General features: G+C 38.8%; 1 protein-coding gene across 1 annotated transcript; it reads left to right on the forward strand.

The window, feature by feature from the left end:
- The first annotated feature begins 11462 nt into the window (after positions 1-11462).
- On the forward strand, positions 11463-12752 carry LOC115709646 (protein NUCLEAR FUSION DEFECTIVE 2). Its single transcript, XM_030637807.2, has 3 exons — positions 11463-11839; positions 11934-12022; positions 12163-12752. Exons 1-3 carry the CDS (start codon positions 11771-11773, stop codon positions 12563-12565), a joined length of 561 nt encoding a protein of 186 aa, XP_030493667.2. The 5' UTR covers positions 11463-11770; the 3' UTR covers positions 12566-12752.
- Positions 12753-23628: the final 10876 nt, after the last annotated feature.

Genomic DNA, 23628 nt, shown 5'->3' on the forward strand with positions numbered 1-23628 from the left:
TTCCTTAGATAAATATAATCTATATCTAAGAAGTTGTGAAGCTTCTATAGATTACCATTGGAAAGAAAATGCATCAGCATCTTATGCTTGCATTAGAGTAAGCAATTTCCAGGTATACCATAAGCCATAGGTTTAGATAAACTCAAACCTACAATACTAGGAACAGGAAGTTTTGTTAAGTCCATTGAATAGACTTATTAACGAAAATTTCCTTTCATGTCCTTGTAATAGAAAACTTTAGGTTACTCCATGTGAATGGATCAAACCATAGTTCTATTGGCTTTCTTCTTAGTTTCTTATCTTGACAATCCATTACTTGTTTAAACTCACAATGGATTTTAATCACTAGTGTCTTCCAAGTCATGAGAAGGTGAGTTCCTAGAAACTCTCCCACTACGACAAGGTACCGTGAACTATGTCAAAGAAAACTAAATGGTATAGACCTCTTCAGTTGTGTTAAGACAACAGAGGCAGTGGGATCATCTTGTAAAATAAGATGATAGAACACTTTTGGAATCAAGAAAAAAAAATATCTCCTTTATTTGCTACTTTACTTTCAGACTTAGTCATTTTCTTAGAAAAGTAGTATTTGTTTATACAAACACTTTCTTATCTAATGACTATGGGATGCTCCACCCCTAATCACTTAGAATAGCTAAGAAACATGCAAACCAAGGTTAGCAGTTCTAGCTTTTCTTAAGATTTCAATTAGGTCATCCATGAATCTAGTAATGATTTACATAAAGTATACAACCATTATATCATTCTGAAATTATATTACCATGGAAGGATTAAGGCAATGACTAGTAACTAATCATCAATATGCAACTCGAATTTCTGGGGAGGTAAGTTTGGATATTATTCAAAATCAAATTAATGATCTTTGAACTGCATATATACTAACTTTTTCTCCACCCCTATCAGTTCACAAGATCTTTAACCACTTACCTTCACCATTGCTAGAAATTCATGAAATTTTTCAAACATTTCAAATTTCTTTTGCATAAGGTAAAATCTAGAGTGATCGTTTTAAGAATACAACGAAAACTCATATCCACCCCTGAATGTACATCCATCTGCGAATGAGATGAAATTACTTTCAGTGGATATAGGCATATTAACTCTTTGCAGAGAATGATGTTGTCAAAACCACTATGAACAAGATACAAATGCCATAGATTTATAAAATATGTGGTTGTATCTTTTTATGACTTAAGCTTAGTTACATCAAAGAGTTCTTAGAATAGTGCAAGTGGATTCTGGTCACAGAATACTAAACTCATACAGTTTGAATCCATTGAAAGAAAATGGTTATTAAACACTTGTGAAAGTGTAACTGTATAATTAGTAACTCTTTCTTGGACCACCACTACTAATCTAACTCTATGATTTGCCTATACAAGTAGGAGATATCTAAGATTGAGGATTTATATCATTTTGGGATAGAATTCTGGGAATATAATCATATGCGTCATCTAATTTCTTAAGAGAAAATAAGACTTTATATGATTTATAGACCATTCATCAAATGATATGTCATTAAGCTAATTCGAAATGAATAAGCTAAGAGGAATTAGGATAATTTCGTTTTAAATAAGAATCCAACGATGCTCCGATTAGCGAGAGTCAAAGTAATCTTATTTATACAATCTTCTTGTTTCATACTGTAAAATACTAGTCTAAGGTGTCATCAATTGATGAACAACTAGATGTTGCATATACAATATTTATCTTTCGAGATCTAACACTATTATGTTAGTCTAATGGTGAAAATCCATTAGGGATTTATCTCATTAGAAAAACAAATCAAGTTAGACCAACAATCAAGATTCGAAATTAAACTACAATTTAATAACAGAAAATAACATGGTTCAATACAAATTCATACACAATTCAGAAATTATGAAGCACATAGCAAGTAGGAATGACAAGTGAAAATACTAAAACATACAATCCTAAATAATTTCCAAGGTTTTCAACAAACTGATATCAGTGTCCCGTTTAGGCGAGAGTCAAAGCTACCATTCATTGAACAGAGTTGTCAGCTCATCTAAAATGTCAAACATTCTAGCAACCTTTTATTCGATCAAGATGTGAATCCGCGTTGTCCCGTTTAGGCGAGAGTCAAGGCTATTCTATCTTATGAGCTTCCACCATTGTTTCATATTCTTGCAAGTCTTATACAGTCGCCACCATTAGGGTGAGCATAAACTATATAAAAAACTTACAAGATTACTTATCTTTCGAGATCAAACGGTGCTAACTTGCTAATGAACGTTCCTCCATTAGGGAGGATTACTCACTAAAACAATAGCTATGTAAAACCAACAATGGAGATCGAATATCCTTATAATAATAAAGCTCATTATTTAATGAAGGGTTGTATTTTCTTCTAATATTTATTTTAATCCATTTATTTTAAATATATATTTATTTAATTAAAATTTCCAATTTAGAATGAAAAATTTCCAAATATAAATTTTAATTTAATATTTATAAATTATACTTAGATGGATATGAAAATAACATGAATTATTTCCATCTTAGTAATAATTTCCATAAATATTTAGAAAATTATTCAATTTAAGTTGTTTCAAAATTAATTTAAATTAATTTACAACTCAAATTTAATTTTCTATAAATATATATTGCATTTCAAAAATACTTTAAAATAAAATAAAATAAATCCTGGAAAATTACTCTAATTTTATGTTGGCCCAAAATTAATAAAAATTAATTTTCAACAAAAAATATAATTTTCCTACTTAATTAAATATCTAAGAAAAATTTCAAATATTTAAGTATCATGATTAAAAATCAACTTAAATATTAATTTTCTATTTAATTAAATACACTAGAAAAATACTTCAACCAAAACAGATAATATCTATCTAGACTTTCATAGACTAATTAATCCAATTTCTAATTATAATATATTTTAGTTCATTTATTTTAATCAATCATTAAATGAAAAAATTATTGATTTAAGTTGGTCCAAAATTAAATAAATAATTTTCAACTTTAATCTATTTTTCAAATAAAATTCGAAATTTCTACATTAAAGAAATGTAATTTCGAAATTTTGGGAAATGATTAATAAAATAAAATAAAATATATTTTGAAAATTATTCAGCTTTAAGTTATTCTGAATAAAATTCCAAACTTAAAATAATTTTCAACTTTAATTAAATAACATGAAAATAACAATATTTAAGTATCATGATGAAAATCAACTTAGATATGGAAATTTTCAATTTAATTAAATGTATTAAATTCAAGAAATAAATAATTAAGTAAAGAGGAAACTTAATTATTAATTCTAGTTTAATACTAGGAAAATATACTAAACTTAGATTGTACCAAAATTAATTAGGAAACAATTAATTTCACAATCAATGATATTTTCCTATTTGATATTAGAAATAATAACTAGTACTAGAAATAACTATCTAGAATATATCATTGACTAAGTATTTTTCTAAAATTAACTTTAAAATATTACATGAAAAATAAATTTCATATATTTTAAAAGTTAATTATGTTGCTAATTCAATTTTAATTAGGTTAGACTAATATAATTAACCTAATACAATTATTTAAATAAGGCAAATGGGCCTTCACAATTGGGGTAGTTCATGTGAGGGGGAGTTGGGTTCAGTATGTCGTACCCACTTCTACGGCCCCCAACTCTCACACAAGGCCCAAAAGAAAGGAATTTAACCTTAAAATAAACAATTGTTATTCATTGAATAAGCCCAAATCTAATTGGACCTAAATAAATTTCCTTATGTCAAAATTTATTTTAGCAACCTAGTCCATTTACTTAGTAAAAACTTAAATGGGCTTCCTATATGCATCTAAGCCCAAAAGCAAACATATAGGCTCACACAGGTCAAATGATTTGGATGGACCCTATCATGTTACTAGGTTTACACAGATGAAAGAAGTACAAAATTTACCTGTTACAAATTATTTATAAGATCTATCGTCAATTGGACTATGATTAAAATCAGATCATTGGATCATGATCTGTCAACAAGTTAATCATAGCAATTTAGATCAGATAAATAATAGGTTTGTTAAAAAGTTTTGAATAAACAATATAAATAAACAAACATTGTCCATGTAACAGATGTGAAATAAGATATTAATATAATTAAATTATTATTCTTAAACTAACCAAATAAAGGAAACTAATTTTAAAATATCTAGGTTTATTTGAATCAAATTAAATATCTAATAAGATCAATGATTTGAAAGGAAAGAATCTCCAATATCACTTTCAGATCTTATAATTTAATAAAATAAACCAATTCTAAAATAGATTTGGTTAGATAATTATTATTTTAGGAATAAAATAATAAATAAATAATAATTACCATAATTATATGTCAAAATATCTCAAATTAATCAATATTCAAATCTCTACAAAAATATCTATGTTATTTAAATATTTAAGATATGATTTATAAATTTCTAATAAGGAAAAAATGATATATATAGAAAAAATATCATTTTTAAACTTATAATTTATAAATAATTAAATATTTAACAAAATAACAAATTTTTGAATTTGAACAACATTATGGTAAGTATATCTATAAAAATATCTATGTTAATTTCAAATTTATTAATTATTTAATTTGTCATATAAGATAATTTTAATATAATATTTTAAATAAAAAGACAAAGTTATCTTTTAATTTAAAATATCTTAAATATCAAAATATCTAATCTTATAATTAAATAATAAATAAATATTAAAGAAGTTAACAAATTTTTAAATCTGACCATAATAGGAAATATTTAAAATTGAAAACATTCCAAAATAGAAATATTTAAAATTGGAAAAAATAAATTTTGGGAAACAATCCCATGAAAAAATTGGATTTTTGGGAAAAAACCTCAAAAATTCGCAATTTGTGGGGAACTGCCAGGAAAGGCTCCATAGAGCAACCATGATTTCCAATCTTCCAAAATTCATATCTTTCTCAATTTTTATCGGAATCGAGTTCCGTACAAAACAAAATTGCTTAATTTTTCACAAGGAATCCAAATAAAATATTTTCAAAAATTGAAAAAATATTTTTCATGGAAAACGAAACTGTACAACATCAACATTCATCAAACAACACATAAACCAACATGAAACCATCCAAATCAACAAAGAAACATGCAAATCATCGTTTTAATTCATATTACATGAAAGTAAATCATTACCATGGCTCTGATACCAGTTGTTAGAAATTATTTTACCAGGATCTAGATTTACTAACAAGTATGTTGGATTAACAACCTAATAAATTCTAAAACAATGAAAATAAACACATATAAAGTTAGAAAACCTTACAGTGGGTGCAGCGGAATAATATGACTCCTTCCGTTCAGATCTCTAGCCCTTGATTCCTTTCTGTAGCAGAGCATCACCAAGATCTGAACCTGGATCTTCTTTTCTCCTTCTTTGATGCAGAAATTCCATAGTCTTCCATACTATGATTGAGATACCACTTGATGTGTGTGGGCACTACTCATCTCACAAGGATTTCGAAATTTTCTCTTTTTTCTCTCTTGAATTTCGTGGCTTATAGGCATCATATGATGTGCAAGAGAAGAGAACAAGGGCTGCTATATATAGGGAGAAGGGAGAGCACAACTTTCCAAATAAAACAGTTTCTTTAATTACTGTGTAATCAATTAACTGCCTTATTTAGTGTGATCAACCACTTTCCTATTTTTGCTAGGCTTTGATTAGAAATTACATGGCAATTAAAATTGAAAATAATAATTGGGAAACACACAAAGAGGTGCCGGCCATAGGGTGATATGGGCCTCACTTGGATTTTGCAGTTTCCTCAATTTTATTTCAATTTCTCCAAAAATGCCATTTTTCCAATTCTAATCATTTAAATGCCAAAACTAATTATTTAATAACTAAAATAGATTATTAAATAATATTGTCATTTAAAATAATTATTAATTAGACATACAAAGTCTCTTAATTAATAATTAAACCTAGAAACCCTTTTCTTTACGATTTCATCCTTAAACTGTGAGAATTCATAAAGTAGACATAGTCTAACTTTTAGAATTATAATTGATTAATTAAAATCAATTAACTGAGTCTTACAAGCAGTATGGTCTCAACTAGTATGGGGACCATGGGTCTATATAACCGAGCTTCCAATAAGTCGAACCGAATTTACCAAGTAAATTCCCTAACTTATTAATTCCTCATTGAATCCACACTTAGAACTTCGAATTGCACTCTCAGTCATATAGAACGCTCTATATGTTCCACGATATAGACACGTCATTAGTTATCCATTGTTATAACCCTAATGTGATCAATGATCCTCTATATAGATGATCTACATTGAATAGGCACTACTGTTACCGCTACACCTTCAATGTATTTTATCCTTAAAACACTTAACCCTGTATAAATGATATTTCACCTAAGTGAAATGAGATCTCCACCATTTATCTTCGTTTGGTTAAGCTCGAAGGAAATCATCCTTTACTTCTATTTGCCAAATAGAAGCTATAGATTCGATATTTATGTTAGCGCTCCCACTCAATTGCACTACCGTGTTCCCAAAATGTAAGTATCACCCTAACCCAAAAGTAGGCTTAACTTACAAATCAAAGAACACGAATAACACTCTTGAGATTGAGCCTAACCATATCAGGATTTCGATCATGTGATCTAGGATCAACTTAGTGATATTGAATTGAATAGATATTACGGTAAATTTTAACATATCTAATCAAAGTTCAATATCGGTCCCTTCCGATGTATACTCCATACATCCGATACTAGTAAACTTTGCCAATGTCCTGGAAAGGACATAACACTTTTCCAAGGTGTAAGAATACCTATCGCTGAATATACCATGTCAGTCTAAATCCAATGTTCTGACAAATCAGGGAGTAAACTTTTGAACATATAATAAAGATTATATTCCACTGTGCTGACAACACTATAATCTTTAACAAACTCATATGTTCTGGACTTAAAAAAAATTCATACATTATGTACCTATAATCATGAAATAAATCATGTGAACCATGCAACATAAAATGTTATTTCTGATCTTTATTAATAAGTAAATCTGATTATATGAAATGAGTTTTATTTAGGGCATAAAACCCAACAGGGACCTATAGGGGAACTTACAATGATGAATTAAGGACCTATAACGGGTTAGGTCAAGTGATTAATTTTTTTTTTTTAATGTTGTGACATAGGGCCAAGGATCGTTGATCTTTCCCCATTCAGGTTGATCGATACACTTGAATCAAAAATTCAAGGTAAGAGAAGTACACCCGCACCACACAGCATGTTAAGATACGATTATTATCATTATGACTCGATTATGATTGAGGTAATGGAACGATGATTATCATTGAGTGGATTAAAGTCATGATATCAAGTGAAACTGTTGTTAGCTTTCATACTTGTCGATTGTCTTATTAAACAATGACAGAGATATATGGATGTCGAGTTAGGGCATCAGATTTTACTTATTAGGCAATGAGATATTTAGATGTCAGGTTAGGGCATCAGCTTTGTCTTATTAGACAATGAGATATTTAGATGTCAGGTTATGGCATCGACTTTACCTTATTAGGCAATGAGATATATAAATGTCAGAATAGGGTATCGACTTTGCCTTATTAGGTAATGAGACATGTGGATGTCGGGTTAGATCATTAAGGTTGTCTTATTGGGCAACAACAAAAATGGTTACTTTATGAAGTAACAAATATGGCTTGTCTTATTATTCTGATTGTTAAATACTTCCATTGTCTACTTTTCTTGCTGAGTCTTTATGACTCACCGGTACTTTATGGTGCAAGTAAGGGTAAGGGAAAACTAGGGCAGCCATGAGGCGACAGTCTTCTTCGACAAATGTACATATCAACTTATCCTACTTGTATGGTTTAGTTGTTAGGAGTTGTTTTGGATTGTTCCTGATGTGTATTTTGACTAATTGTTGTATATAGTCCTCTTTATAAAAATTTTGTAACAGGGGATCCCTGAAACAAGTTTTTAGTGATGTTATCTTGTTCATTGCTATGGTTTTATTTTGGTAAAATTTTTATTATTATCACAGATTTTATTATATAATTAATCTACTATTACTAGGGGTGTTCATCAAACCACCCAAACCGCTCAAACCGCCCGCACCGCACCACACCGCAAAAAAAATACGGTTTGAAATTCTTTGCGGTGCGGTCGCGGTTTGAATTTTTCCTAAACCGCGCGGTGCAGTGCGGTTTGCGGTTTCGAATTGTTAATATGCGGTTCAAACCACACCACCGCATATTATAAAAATACCAATTTTTATATTTATTTAGGTCCAATATGTGAATATTCAACTTAAAGTGTACTATTCTTTCAAAATAAAAAAAAAAAAACTTAAAGTCTACTAATTGTTGTATTGTTGATACTTATTTTTTTTTTCATATTTATTTTCAAGTCTTATGGTATTTTGACAAGTTTTGCTCAAAGTTTGTTGTGTTTGTGATAGTTTAATTATTTAGTGATAGTCCAAACCGCATAAACCACAAAAACCGCACCGCACCGCACTATTTTTTGCGGTGCAGTTTTTACGGGTTTTTAATTTTGCGGTGCGGGTGCGGTTTGGGAAATTTGAAAAACCGCATGTGCGGGTTGGTTTGAAAAAATAGTCAAAAACTGCACCACCGGCATCGCGAACACCCCAAACTATTACTAAACTGTTCCAAAAGCACACACTTGTGTCCCCATGAGATAAGGCGTTACATCCTGGGTGCTAGAAGCAAGGCCTAGTGCCCAGGTTGACATTTTGTCAACTTGGACCGATTTCGATGATGTTTTTTGAGAATTCTTTTGAGCATCTTCTCTGTTTTCAGCAAAGATTAATGTTCAACTATTTTTGGAGACTAAATGAAGCTTTCGAAGGGCCATAAAGGGGACCCAACGCGCAGGTTGACACTGGCACTGGGGCCAGTGCTCAGGTTGACAAGTATTTCAGGCACTTTTTCTGTCATAAAAAATAATGAAGATTCAAGCAAACTTAGTGAGAAAACCCTGGAAGCAGATCCTAGCATAGGTTGACCTGGTGCTGGGCCCAACGCCCATGTTGAAAATCAACCTGGTGCGTTGGTTTCAATTATTCAACTGGCAAATCTGATTTGACATTCAATTCAGAATGGTCAAAAATGGGGTAGGAGACCTTGTCCTCAAGTTTAAGAACCTTAGAAGTATCAAAACGACAACTCGGGAGCCTAGAAATGAGGTACCCAGTGCCCATGTTGACAAATGGTCTGGTGCACTGGGTTCTGCTTATCCGATTATGATTCTATTTGATTGTTCGTCTAGTTTTTCATAATAACTAAGATCCATGAAGTCAAAGAAGTCATATTCACAACTTTGCATTTCTCATTTCTGACATGGGAAGAACACTCGAAAATGAAGAATTTCGAGTCTCTCATTTTTGCAGAACAACATCTTCGAGAATTGGTGACCAGCTTCGCCAGAACACAGAATCAGACTAAGTAATGTCAAAATATCAATTAGACATCATAAAGTACACCCCTGGACGTTTTTTCACTTACCTATCGTCCAGGTTGACGTCATACGTCAACCTGGGCGCTGGGTCACGAACAACCTTCAGTAAAATGACCATAACTCACTCAATATTGATCTGATTGACGTGATTCAATTTGCGTTTCGAAGCTAATTCATTGCTCTATCAAATCATGTATGACACTTAAATCGAAATTTTGAAGTGATTGACTCCAAATTTCACCCCCAAGGGTATCACGAAAATAACTCCAGCTTACTTGAAGCGGGTCCCGTCATCACGACCTGGGCTCCAAAAATTGACGATCATCCGCAGAAGTTAATTTTCACCGTTAGATCATCATTTACAGTCAAAAATATCCAACTTTTATTTTTTAATTATTTTATTCCTATTTTTAAGAGCCTCTTTCACCTATAAAAGGAGAACTCCCTTACTTCATTTTTCACAGTTAGAAAACTACCCACAATGTCAAAGTATCTCTCTCTAGAATCTAGAGCTTAAACATTTAGCCTTTTTCTGTAATCACCATCTTGTGAGAAATAAAAACTTGAAGTTGACATCCTTATAAAAAAAACTCAAAGTAAACGTACCTCCATTACTATTGCGACATGCGAAATGAACTACTATAAATTGTGTGTGTCTCTAATTTTTTACTTAAACTCATTATTTATCTCGTCAATCTAGCGAGTTGGTGTTGACCACTTTTCAGCGTCAACACTAGGTATCGTATTATTAAAGGGTATCTTAGTAAAAGTATACCCATTTTATTAAAATAGAGGTTATTTTATTCAAAATTATTAGAAGTGAGTTAGAATGCAAAATGCACTTATAAAAAAGGCCCATTCTGCCAATTATTTCTAAAAACAATAACACTAATGTTGATTTTCATATAAAATAGAAACATGCCATTTTGTTCGATCTTTTCCCAACCAATTCCTCTAGGTGTCTCGGTTTTGGCTATGGTGTCTCTCGGTTTAGTGTTAGTGCAAACTATTGCTATGTACTTAAAAGTAGGGTTGAGCATAAAATTCAAAAAAACTGTTTAAACTGTTCAAACCGGCCTACCAAACATCACTATAACCGAAACCATTCAAACCGAAAATTAAAAAAAATTGTTAACGATTAAAACTACCCTTAAATGGTCGGTTCTTATTTCGGTAACAAATCGACCGAAAAAACTAAAACCGACTGAATTTATATAAAACATAAATAAATTTATATATGTATACTATTTAATTTAAATTTATGTATATATATAAGGTATCTTATAATTATATTAATATTATTAATATTAATAAATAAAAAAATAGTTTACATATATATACTCTCCAACTGCTCTCTCTGTCTCTCTCTTGCTCACTGGTTTTCTCTCTTTGTCTCTGTCAATTTTTCATTTCAAAAGCCAAAATGTCTCATCTCATCTCATTCCAGTCTCATAAATCATAATAATAGATCATATTTTCAAAAATCTTAAGCCTCCATTCTATGAATAAATCTCAGAGTGTCTTTTTCAATATTTATCATCTTTCTCTATCTTTTATATTCATACAAAATTTTATATTTTCTCATACATTCTCTCAATTTTACAAATGTTAAACTATTAGAGTATAGGAAATCGGCAAGAAGAAACCAGCCAAAAAATAAATTCCAACTATCCTTTAAATTTGATAACACTTTACAGAGACAAAAAAAAAAAAAAATCAGTTTCAGCAGTTTGAACTAATCAAACTGCAATTTACATTGATCGGTTCTAAGGAGTTTTTTATATTAGTCTGTTAGTTTTCAGATTACACCAATCCACCAAAAATCAAAATCTGAATTTTCAAATAAAAAAAATTAATTCTCAAACTTTATTTAAAATTGAATAGTGGGTTTTGGTCGGTTCCACAGTTATACTCCTATTACATTGTATTGGGGTTTGATACTTTGATCATTACTAAATTAAAAAATAAAAAAAATCAAGAAATGCAAACCCAATTTCGCACTAAAAAAGAGAAAAGGAAAAAAAGAAGAGGAAAAACCAAAAGTTGAAAGAAAGAGTATGCGAAAGAACCATTTTCCTTCAATTGAGTCAATATACAAGGAATAACTCTCCTTCTCCAACAAGGAACGGAAAGAAATAAAAAAGCGATCCTGGGTTAGGTTTTCCTCAGTCCTCACTCACTCAGTCCCAGACCTCCATTGAATAACACTCAAAAATGTTGCTTTCCCGTTTCTCCATCCTCACCACCACCATTGTCTTTTTGGCCATCTTCCCTCGGTTCCGGGTATGCTTTATTTTTTTGTAGTTTCACTCCCAATTTCGAATTCTTTCTTCCTTTTCTTTCTGATGTGATCATCGTCTTTCTTTACATTTTTCAGGGAGACCCAGATTTTATACTCCGCTATCACAAGTTCGAAGCCTCGTCTTCGTTCTCAAAAGCTCTCGAATTCCTCCAGGGCCAAATTGGGTATGTTTACTTTCGACTTTTTTTTTCACCAATTCTTTTGTTTTCAGTATCTGTAATTTTCTGCTTTTATTGCATCACTATCTCTGTTTGGTTTCTGGGAAACTGTTGGAAAGTAAAATATAAATATTTTTTTTTCGTAGGTACAATTTCAAGAGTGTTGGTCTGCTCAGGCGGGCTATGACCCACTCGTCCTATTCGGAAGAGAACAACAGGGCATTGAGCATTTTTGGTGCCAGTATCATTGAAACATCAACCTCTCTGTATTATCTGAAAAACGACATTGATATTTCCCCTGAAGAGTTGAACACTCGGATCACTGATGTCTCCAAGGTTGAAACTTCTTGTGCCAAAGATGGGACTCGTCTGGGGTTGCATAAGGTGGTTAGAGTTTCTCACAAGAGCACGACCAATTCTTCCACTCCTTCTGTCGTTTGTGGAGCTTTCCGGGCAATTTTCGGGGCGATTGCTATCGATGCTGGAAACTGTGATGATGCCGGAAAAGTGTTTTTGGTTGTTCATGGTGGAAAAGCTCTTGCTTTTTAATGGTGTGAACACAGTTGATTTTAGTTTCTTGTTAAGTTGTTTGATGTCGTTTGTTCTTGTGAATGTTGTTTGTGTGAAACTTGTGTACTTACCTTTGTTTAGATATGATGTTTTGAAAAATATTTTATAGGAATGTATGTAATGTATCTTTAGTCTTTATCTATGCTACGCATTATGCAGCTTTGTTGTTAATACTCATGATATGGTTTAAACTTCCATTTTTTCTTTGGCATGTTTATACTTGATGATGAAAAGTTGCTACAATGTAGTGTTGTACTGGCTGCATTAGTCTGTTATCTTCTACCATAGAGAAATTGTTGTTGGTATGTAAATATGCTCAGCGCCTCAATGGCAATGTTGGTACATGAAAGAACAAATGAATCCCAAGTCAAGTTAACACTAGCAAACCAAAGTCTAGAATCTGTAGCGCCTCCGCTATGGAGCAAAAGTCACTGTGGCCATCCTTGAAGTTGTTGGGAACTTCTAAGTCTTCAAAGGAAAAAGTCACATCATTTGCAGCGACCATACTAGGGACAGGGACCTGCAATCAATGTTTCATTCTTCAACAACAAAACGGGAATGAGCACATCATGAACGATTTCTTTCTCAATTTCTTTTTTCTTTTTTTTTTTTGAATAAAAGTGTACTTGTTATAAGAAAAATATAGTTAGACCTCATGGTCATTACATAAAAGGTTCTCCGGGATAGAAGAGACCGGGATATCACCAAATCTCATTTGAGCAAACGCCCAGTTGGCTACGTTATGGGGCGCAAAATTACATGTTCTACTAACATAAGAAAAATTACAGTTGAAAAATGAAGGAGAAGATCTAATACAAAATGAGTGGTAGTTCTCAAGAGCCCAATGAGGATCCTTCCCACTAAGCGCATTGATTACTACACTCGAGTCGTTCTCCACAATAACAAACTTAGCACCAATGTCTAGCGCCACTGTAATAGCCGAGCAGCAGGTCGCCGCTTCTCCACACAAAGCATCAGAAAACTCCAACCGATTCGTATGAATCTAGATCACTCTGCCCAGGTGATCCCTAGCCATAACTGCAGAACACATGCTATCTAACCCCACTTTGATATCACAGTTCAGCTTAATTCAATCTTAAGGAGAGGGGCTCCAGGCCTCCATGCAGGAAGGGGTAGGAGGAGGAAAAAGAGAAGCATGCAAATCTGCAAAAGAAGTACAAATAGCGTTAATACACTTCTTCATATTAACCGAACAGTTGTTGTGTATCTTATCATTACTGGTCCGCCAGATAGTGTCAACCACGATCGAAGCATAGAGAAAGACATCCTCAGCATTAATACCCTTCTGTTTCAAATTCCAAATAAATTTCACCCAATCCCAAAGACGAATACCAGAATTGCAAACATGATAGATACCCCAAGGAGAAGATCGCCACAAGTGAAACGTCACATCACAAGAAAGAAACAAGTGTTCAAACGATTCCTCCCCCAACCCACAGAGAGGGCAGCAAGAATCCTCAATAGAAAACCTTTTACTTATTACCGACCTAACACGAAGAGCCCTATATAGGATACACCACCAAAGGACCTTATGACGCTCCAAGATTCTACTATTCCAAAGCTTATTCCAGAGAGAAAGAGCGACATCACAGTGAGGAGACCTTTCCTTGACCTGGGTAAGGTAAGCAGACTTACACGAAAATTGGCCACTACTTTCTAGAGTCCAAATCCACCTATCCTTGCCAAGGCTGGAGGGATTACCACCCTTTAAGATTGCAGCAACCGTCTCAGGATCAAAGAGACTGTTGAGCCTACGGATATCCCAATTACCATTGTTTATCAACATATCACCAACCTTAGTAACACCACCATCAGGGACACCAACAGGCGTAGGGGAAAATCCTTTGTAATGAGGGATCCAAGGGTCCCCCCAAATGTCTGTATCCCTACCATCCCCAACCACCATACAAGCACCTTTCTTCAAGATAGAGTTGGCTTTAACCACATTCTTCTAGAACTAAGAATCCGAATTCTTATAACGACAACTAAGGAAGTCCTTCCCTTTAAGATATTTCGCTTCCAGAATTTGGCAACACAAAGATTTGCACCATATTAGCATGTTCCACCCCCATTTAGCCAAAAAGGCATGGTTCATTTCCTTAGTCTTCCGGAAACCCAGACCCCCAAGAGATTTAGGAAGGCATAACTTATCCCAAGCTCTTAAGTGAAGACCATGATTTCCTCTTTCAAATCCCAAGTTATTTCTCAATTTCAAGTAAGTTGTTTTAACACCGTAAACCTTTTATTTAAGAATATTGTTTTGAAGAATAACTAACTAATGAGTGACTACTCAATCTTATATTTTTATTGTAATTTTGATGGTTACATATTTTTTACTATAATATAAATAAAATAATTAATTTTTAATTTATACATTTAACAAGAGTTTTTAATAAAATAATTAATGATGGCATTTAATGCAGCGATTCACTTTTTGCAGGGGTCGATTCGTTTCACGCCCATTGATTGATACGGCGCATTAATGGTGTCAGACGGACACTCAAGCGTTTCCACCGCCTTTATTGTAAATCAATCTGGTCCGTTGATCTTTGAGCATTTGAATCATGCACTTCCCTCACCTTTCGATTGGTAGGTGATGACGCCTGTTCCTCATGCATTTTTGCCTATAAAAGCCACCATCTTTTCTTCATTTCGGTTACTTCCCATTTTTTGCCAACTTTGCTCGAATTTCCTAGAGAGAGAATTCTCAGACCTAGAACAAGGCCTTCAAACACTTTGCGATTTTCCCAGTTCTTCTTTGCTCGTTGCTACCAGTCCTTCTCGTCTTTACTCGACTTGCAGCAGGACCCTTAGTTCAACACTTCATCGTAAGTTTCTTGCATCCTTTGCTTTATTACTGAATGGCATGCTGTTACTTATTCTGTTTGTTCTTTTTCTGGGTTTGCATTTGAAATTTCTGGGCATGCAAGTGTTTAAATCCTTCATGTAGTCTGTTTGAATTTACTGCTCTAGTGATAGGATTGCCATTGTCACGCCTCCGTTGTTATTGTGTATTTTCTTTGTAGAAAGTCATACGTTCTTCGTATAATGGTTGTTTATGGCACAAGATAGACCCTTTTTTTTTCTTTCTTTTTTCCTTATCGCGTAAAGCCGTCTTCTGTGAATTTTACTGCACCCGACACTTGTCCAGGGAATCCTTCCAGGGTTCCCTGTGTGACACGTGTCCGGAGGGGGGCTCTTTCCAGCGGTTAGGGGACCCCCATTCCCTTTTTCTTAATTTAGGGTTTGGTACGGGGCCTAACTGCTGGAATTTTACGCTTTTTTACAGAATAGAAAAATGTCTGCTTCTGGCTCGAAGTCATCAAAGAAAAGTGGTAAGCGCATGGCTACCCTTGAGGAGGTCTCCCTGGGACCCGTTGCCGAGGAGGGGTATAACTCCCGGGCGACCGGATGGGAAGCGGCCGAGCTTTATTCCACCCTGACCTGTCCCCACCAACTGGAGAACATTGTGGAGGTTGCTGGAATCAAGCCTTCCACCTCAGGAACCTACCATCGGCCACCTCGCGACGCGGAGACGCCCAACCACAATTACGGCGGCTTCGGAGCCTGGAGCCAAACGCACCTGATGGCCGGTTCCATGCTTCCTCTTCAGGATTACTTTGTTAATTTTCTAGTTTTTGTCAGCCTTGCGCCATACCAACTTATTCCCCAAGCATACCGCCTGCTTTCACGCTTATTTATTTTTTATGCCACCCGAGGATGGGGATCTCCCCGTCCGGCGGAAATTTTGTATTTTTATGAACTTGTTTCCGTCCCCAAGAAGGGGGACAAACTTAAGGACGGTTTTTATGGGTTGCGGGCCCACCCTGCTAACGAAGGGGTGGTCCCGTATAACAGGCAGACTCACGTTAAGGAGTATCGCCATCGCTTTTTCTTCTCCTCCTGATTTAGGACAGTGGACCACCCGGAGCTCCTCACTGAGTGGGCGAGGATCCCTCCATACGAACGGACTGCACCTACCCAGGCCTTTCTCCGGAGAGCCCAGGCCTTTGCCTCTTACGACCGGGCCGATCTTGACGTCGGAGGTCTGGTCACTACGGAGAACTGCAGGAAGGCCAAACTTATCCTTCCGCATCAATCCGTGGAGGACTCTAACCTTTCCCGGGTCATCTGTCCCAATGTAAGGGCACCGGTCGCGGAGAAGACCTTCCGGGACGAGATCATCGCCACGGCAGAGAAGAAATACCAGGAGTATCTCTACCGAAAGGCCCAGGAGAAGGCGTACTCTAAGGCCCAGGTGGCTTCCGGGAGGACGCTCCGTGTGGGGAGCCCGGTGGAGAGAAGGAGTCAGGCGATTGCCGGGAAGCCCCTTCACATTGGGGATTCAACGGAGAGAAGGGCTCCCAGGCCACAGCCTTTGGTTCCAGAGCCGAACACTGGGGCTCCTGGTGCCAGCACTTCCGGCGCCGGCGGTAAGTCTCCTTTGGTAATTCATTATGTTCCTTCTGTTGGCGAGTATGCCAGTCGTAGGCCCGTAGGGTTCGACGAGCGTCTGTATAGGTTTAGGATGCCCTCGACCCGATGGGGAGACCATTTGAAGGAATTTTATTTTTCGAACTTAGGAGATTTCCTAGGTCGGTCCCGAATGGGTTCTGGTCCTCCGGAGCCCGTTCCCTTAGGTCCTTCAGCTTACATTACATCCAGCTGGTTCCGACCTTCGGACAGCTATCTCGGAGATGATGCTGCCAGCATAAAAATTCGGAACTTTGCTAGGGCCGAATTAGGAAGTCCGGGTAGGACTAGCTTATTTGCCACATCTTGTGTTGGTGGTTTCCCACGGATGTTCTAACACTTGCTTACTTTTGTTATAGCAGGTATCTCCATGGACGCCATCTTGGATCAGCTTGCTGGGGTTCACACTCCTGAGGCTCCTCCTGCCTTTACTTCTTCCCCAATGGCCCCTGCTCTAAAGATTTCTTCCAGCGCTCCCCCCGACACTATTGATTTAGTGGATGACGAGGAGGTACTGCCGGGAGAAAGTCAAGAAAAGCAATGGGGCTTTTCTGAGGAAGTTAAAGAAGGTGCAGGGGGGCTCCGGGCTCTTCCTGAGGAAGTTGAAGAAGGTGAAGAAGAGCGAGAAATTGCTCTGATTCGCAAGCGTAAGGGCAAAATGATTGCCCAGGGAAGAGCCCAAGCGGCCTCGGAGAGCTGATACTCCGGCCCATGGTCTTGATGGTGGGGTCTCTCCCATGGAAGAACATACTGCCCCTCCCAACATTGTGCTGACTCCGGTTCCTGCAGACGAGGCGAGGCAGGAGCTCCGGATAGCCAAGCATAACTATGCCATGGATGAATACTCCCGGGGGTTTGCCGAGGTGGAAGCCCTTAGGAGGGTTCTGCGGGTTGAGGTGCAAGAAACCATCAACAACCCGGAGTACCAGGATCCGTGGGACTTAAACTTGGACCCCCTATCGGACTGGTTCCGTCGCTTCCTTGGGCCCACCTTGGCTCCCTTCGCCGCGGAGATGACTGGCGAATTTACTTCTCAGCTTACCCGGTGCGCGCCTAAGCGGTTCGCAAGTTGCGCCTTCCTGAACTCTATCTTCCAGGTCCAGGACCTCAGCCACTCCCTCACTGTGGTAAGTGCTTTGTAATTTTGTTTTTCCCTTTATTTTTCTTTTTTGGGGATTCTTTCTCACACTTGCATTGTCGTTCAGCTTGCTGCTGAGGCTGGCCGCCTCTCCAAGAACATAATTAACCATGGCTTCGTTCTGTCTGATTTTGGGGACATGAACGAAGTCAGGAAGGTTCTTCAGGACCTCACTGCGGAGAGGCAGCTTTACTAGGAGGCGGCTGAGCGCCGGGAGGCTGTTGCCAAGGCCAATGAGGAGGAGGCCAAGCGGAGGGAAGCCCAGGCGGAGGCCATGATCCGGGATGAGGCCCTGCGGAGAGACAGGCTGGAGGCCAAGCATCCAGAGGAGCTGAGGGCGGAAGGTGAGGCTGCTGCAAAGGCCAAGCGGGAGCTCCGGGAGGCCAGGGAAGCCTTGGACAAGATGGTTGCCAAGGTGAGATCCTTAGAGGAAACTCACCAAGCAGACTTAGAGTCCCGGGCCGCTCTAGCTGCGGAGATGAAGGAGCTCAGGGACTTCAAGGAACAAGCCTCCAAGAAGGCAAAAAGAGCCGAGCTTCTTTCTCCCGTTTCATGCGGCCGGTGCCCTAAGCGCTTCGATGATGGGGTCTTCATGGCTTGGTCTACCAACGACCAAAATATCAAGCTTACCTTCTACCCCAAACCTGAGGAAATGATTGCCAAATTTTGGGAGAAGAAGAAGAAGCTTGATGCCATGGTAAAGGCACGCATCGGACCTCGCCTTCCTCCGCGCATTGACTAGGCTGCTCCAAATTAACCCAGTACAACCAGGATTCCACTCACTTCTTTTATTAATTTTTTTTTTCTTTTTATATATATTTGCTTACATACAGCTACCTTGAGACAATATATTTATGTAGCTGTTTTTTATTTGAAGGGGAGACAATTTTTAAGGCCTGTCCCCGGGCCATTTGTATATATTTGACCTGCCCTGTGGGCTAGGATATTTATATGTGATCTCTTTTGCCTCATATTTCTCTTTTTTGACCTGTCCTTTGGATCAGGATTTTTATACTTATGCTTTTTATTTTTGTGCATACTCTTTTTTTTTTTACCTGCCCTTTGGGTCAGGATATTTTACTTAATTTGTTTTATGTCTGTCCGTGCGGTATACCCTAGTACCCCCCTGAGTGGCATAGAAACTTTGTTTTTAAGGCACTCAGTTTTATTCAACATGTGGAGGAGGTATACATTTGGACGGTACAAACTCTTTGAACAAAGTCTAAGCTATATTTTGGCTATTGGTAATATTTTCTGAGGTGATCGGCATTCCAGGCTCTTCGCACAATGGTTCCATCCATTCTTTTTAGCTTGTAAGTGCCGGAGCCGATTTCGTCCTCGATTTCATATGGTCCTTCCCAATTCGGTCCAAGTACCCCCACTCCGGGTTCCTGGGTGGCTGGGAAGACTCTTCTTAAGACCATATCCCCAATAGCAAATTTTCTGTTTTTAACCTTAGAGTTAAAATACTTGGTCACCTTCTTCTAATAAGCTGCCATCCGTATTTGAGACTCATCCCGGAGTTCTTCGACTTGATCCAAAGCCTCTTGAAGCAAAGCTTGATTCGTGGCTGGATCATAAGTCGTCCTCCTGAGGGATGGGAATAACGTTTCTACCTGGACCATCGCTTCACAACCGTACGCCATTGAAAAAGGCGAGTGACCGGTCGTGGTTTTGGGGGTCGTCCGATAGGCCCATAACACTCTTGGCAACTCTTCAGGCCAGTTGTTTTTGCAGGCCAGCAGCTTTTTCTTCAAGGTGACCTTTAGGATTTTATTGACTGCTTCCGCTTGACCGTTTGTTTGAGGTCTGGCCACCGCGAAGAAGCTTTTCACTACTCCGTGTTGGTTGCAGAAGTCAGTAAATTCCTCACAATCGAATTGCTTTCCATTGTCAGAGACTATTTTGTGAGGCAAGCCATATCGACACACTATGTTTTTAATAACAAAGTCCAGTGCTTTTTTAGCAGTTATTGTCTTCATAGGCTCAGCCTCCGTCCATTTGGTGAAGTAGTCTACTGCTACTATTGCATACTTTACTCCTCCTTTTCCTGTTGGCAAGGACCCAATAAGATCTATTCCCCATACCGCGAAGGGCCAGGGACTAGTCATCAGGGTGATTTCATTTGGAGGAGCTCTCGGTATGTTCGCGTACCTTTGGCACGAGTCACACTTTTGGACATAGTCTATACAATCTTTTTTCATTGTCGGCTAGAAGTACCCTTGTCTCAATATTTTCTTTGAGAGGCTGGGTCCTCCCGTATGATCTCCACAGAACCCTTCGTGGACCTCCAGCATGATTTGTCTAGCTTCAGGATCCGATACACACCTTAAATAAGGCATGATTAGTCCTCTTCGGTAGAGAATTTGATCCATCATTACATAACGATGAGCCTGATACTGAATCTTCCGAGACAGTGCCCTTTCTTGGGGCAACTCACCTTTTGTTATGTATTTTATGATGGGGACCATCCACCTGGGTTCTTGCCCAACCGTTATTGTGGTCTCTTTTATTTTGATGCTTGGCTCTGCCAAGCGTTCCACTGGTACTACCCCCAGCTCTTCGATTTCGCTATCCGAGGCTAATTTAGCCAGACAGTCCGCGTGAGCGTTCTTTTCCCGGGGGATTCTTTTTATTTTGTAGTCCGTGAACTCGTGGAGCAGCTCTCGAACTATTACTACGTACGCGGCCATTCGCTCGCCGCGTGTTTGGTATTCTCCGGATACCTGGTTTACGACCAGTTGGGAATCACTATAGACTTCCACTCTTTTGGCTCCTACGACTTTTGCTAATTTCAGCCCTGCTATCAGGGCTTCATATTCGGCCGCATTGTATGAAGCTGCGAAGTCAAACCGTAGGGCCGCCTGGAGTCGTAGTCCAGTTGGTGATATCATTGCCACCCCAGCTCCGGAACCATTTTCATTGGAGGCTCCGTCTACAAATACTCTCCATGTGGGGATTGGTGGTACCGGCGTATTCGCAGTTGCCTCGGCTTCGTTGCATTCAGTAATGAAGTCCGCCAAGGCTTGGCCTTTTATAGAAATTCGGGGCATGTAGTGCAAGTTGAATTGACTTAGCTCCATTGCCCACTTGAGGAGCCTTCCGGACGCTTCAGGTTTTTGGAGGACTTGTCGGAGCGGGTGATTGGTCAGAATTTTGATCGGATGTGCTTGGAAGTATGGCCTCAACTTTCTTGATGCCATCAGGAGGCAAAACACTAGTTTTTCAATGACTGGGTATCTTGTTTCGGCCCCTACCATGCGCTTGCTAACATAGTACACGGGATGCTGAGTTTTCTCTTCTTCCCGGACTAGGGCAGCGCTGACCGCGTGTTCGGAGACAGGCAAATAAAGAAATAGGTCTTCTCCGAGGACGGGTTTTGATAAGATAGGAGGCTTGGCCATGTGCTCTTTTAGCTTTTTGAATGCCTCCTCGCACTCGTCCGACCATTCGAACTTTTGGCACTTCTTTAGCACGTTGAAGAAGGGTATGCACTTGTCCGTGGACCGTGAGATGAAGCGGCTTAAAGCAGCTACCTTTCCGGTCAGGCTCTGCACATCTTTATGCTTTTTGGGGGATGGCATGCTCAGGAGAGCCTGGATTTTTTCCGGATTTGCCTCAACCCCCCTTTGACTGACGATGAAGCCCAGGGACTTTCCTGATTTGACCCCAAAGGTGCATTTCTTTGGGTTGAGCTTCATGCCGTATCTCCGGACCACTTTGAAGCATTCTTCTAAGTCGCTTGCATGGCTGTTGCATGCTTTGGATTTGACGAGCATGTCGTCTACGTAAACCTCTATGTTTCGCCCCAGGAGGCCTTTAAACATCCGGTTAACCATTCTTTGATAGGTTGCTCCGGCATTTTTTAGTCCGAAGGGCATGACTAAGTAACAGTATACCCCCTTATCGGTCCTGAAGCTAGTGCACTCCTGGTCTGCCGTATGCATTTTTATTTGATTGTACCCAGCATAGGCGTCCATGAAGATAGTAATTTGAATCCAGAAGTGGCATCCACCATCTGGTCGATCCTGGGCAGCGGGAAGCAGTCCTTTGGACAAGCTTTGTTTAGATCGGTGAAATCTATACAAACTCGCCAAGTTCCGTTCGGCTTGGGCACCAGGACCGGGTTGGCCAACCACTCCGGATAGTATACGTCGCGGATCATGCCGTTAGTCAGAAGTTTGTCCACCTCTTTCTCTAGAGCTTCGGCTTTCATCGAGTAGAGCGGGCGTCGCTTTTGCTGGACGGGGGGCATGTCCGGATTGATGTTGAGTATGTGGGTGATGACATGAGGGCTTATGCCAGTCATGTCTTCTTGGCGCCATGCAAAGATGTCGATGGCGCCCTTCCGTGTTTTTATTATTTTTTCTTTTTCCTCCGGATCTAGGTTCTTCCCTAGCCGGAGTACTTTGGTGGGGTCGAGGTCGCACACTAATACTTCTTCGACGTCCTCCATTGGTTCCACAATTCTTTCGAACCCCACACGGGGGTCCAACTCGTCCTCTTCAGCCACTTCTGGCTCAGCTGACTCCCGGACCATTAGCACGGGCAGGTGGGTTGCGACATTGTAACATTGTCTTGCTTCCCCCTGGTTTCCCCTCACAGTTCCGATTCCAGCCTCCCGGGTAGGGAACTTTAGGCACAGGTGCCGAATCGATGTGACTGCGCCAAAATCCACCAAGGCCGGTCGGCCGAGGATCGCGTTGTAGGCTGTCGGACAGTCCACCACTACGAAGGTGCAGTATTTGAATGTGCTCTGGGGGGTGTCCGGGCACAAGGTGACTGGGAGCCTTACTTTTCCCATTGGGATAAGTGTCGTCCCGTTAAACCCTGTGAGCTGGGACCCACTGGGTGAGAGGTCCCGGTCCGTCAAGCCTATTGCGGTGAAGGCTTCTTTGAAGAGTAGGTTCACTGAACTCCCGTTGTCAATTAAGACTCTGGCCACCACTTTATTCGCGATGGGGGTCTCTATGACCAATGGGTCATGATGAGGGAAGCGCACCGTCTTGGCATCTTCTTCCGTGAACGTGATTGGTTGGTCCATCAACCGAGGCCTTTGAGCTGGGAGTTGAGTAACTTCCCACACCTCATTATGCTTCGCAGCCCCTGCGTATCGTTTAAGCTCCTTGCGAGTAGTTCCTCCGATATGGGGACCTCCGGAGATCATGGCTACCCTCCCATTAGGCCGGGGCGGCAGACCGGGGATATGCTGGGCGTCGCCCGTGGGAGCAGCTGGAGCCAATGCCCCTGCTGTACCCCCCGGTGTTCCCTGAGGCATACCCACGGTCGCCTGACCCGGATTGAGGTGGGGCAACCTATTCTTGATCAACTCGTAGAGGTGGCCTAATCAGATTAGGTTTTCGATCTCGTCCTTGAGATTCTTACATTCATTGGTGTTATGACCGATGTC

The sequence above is a fragment of the Cannabis sativa genome, chromosome 3, assembly GCF_029168945.1.
Source record: "Cannabis sativa cultivar Pink pepper isolate KNU-18-1 chromosome 3, ASM2916894v1, whole genome shotgun sequence".
Taxonomy (NCBI): Eukaryota; Viridiplantae; Streptophyta; class Magnoliopsida; order Rosales; family Cannabaceae; genus Cannabis; species Cannabis sativa.

What these genes read in the sequence shown, in the direction of transcription:
- LOC115709646 (XM_030637807.2), top strand. Translation starts at nt 11,771, where the DNA reads ATGTTGCTTTCCCGTTTCTCCATCCTCACCACCACCATTGTCTTTTTG. An exon ending in CCATCTTCCCTCGGTTCCGG is followed by an intron (nt 11,840 to 11,933) that starts GTATGCTTTATT and finishes TACATTTTTCAG; the next exon opens with GGAGACCCAGATTTTATACT. An exon ending in TTCCTCCAGGGCCAAATTGG is followed by an intron (nt 12,023 to 12,162) that starts GTATGTTTACTT and finishes TTTTTTTCGTAG; the next exon opens with GTACAATTTCAAGAGTGTTG.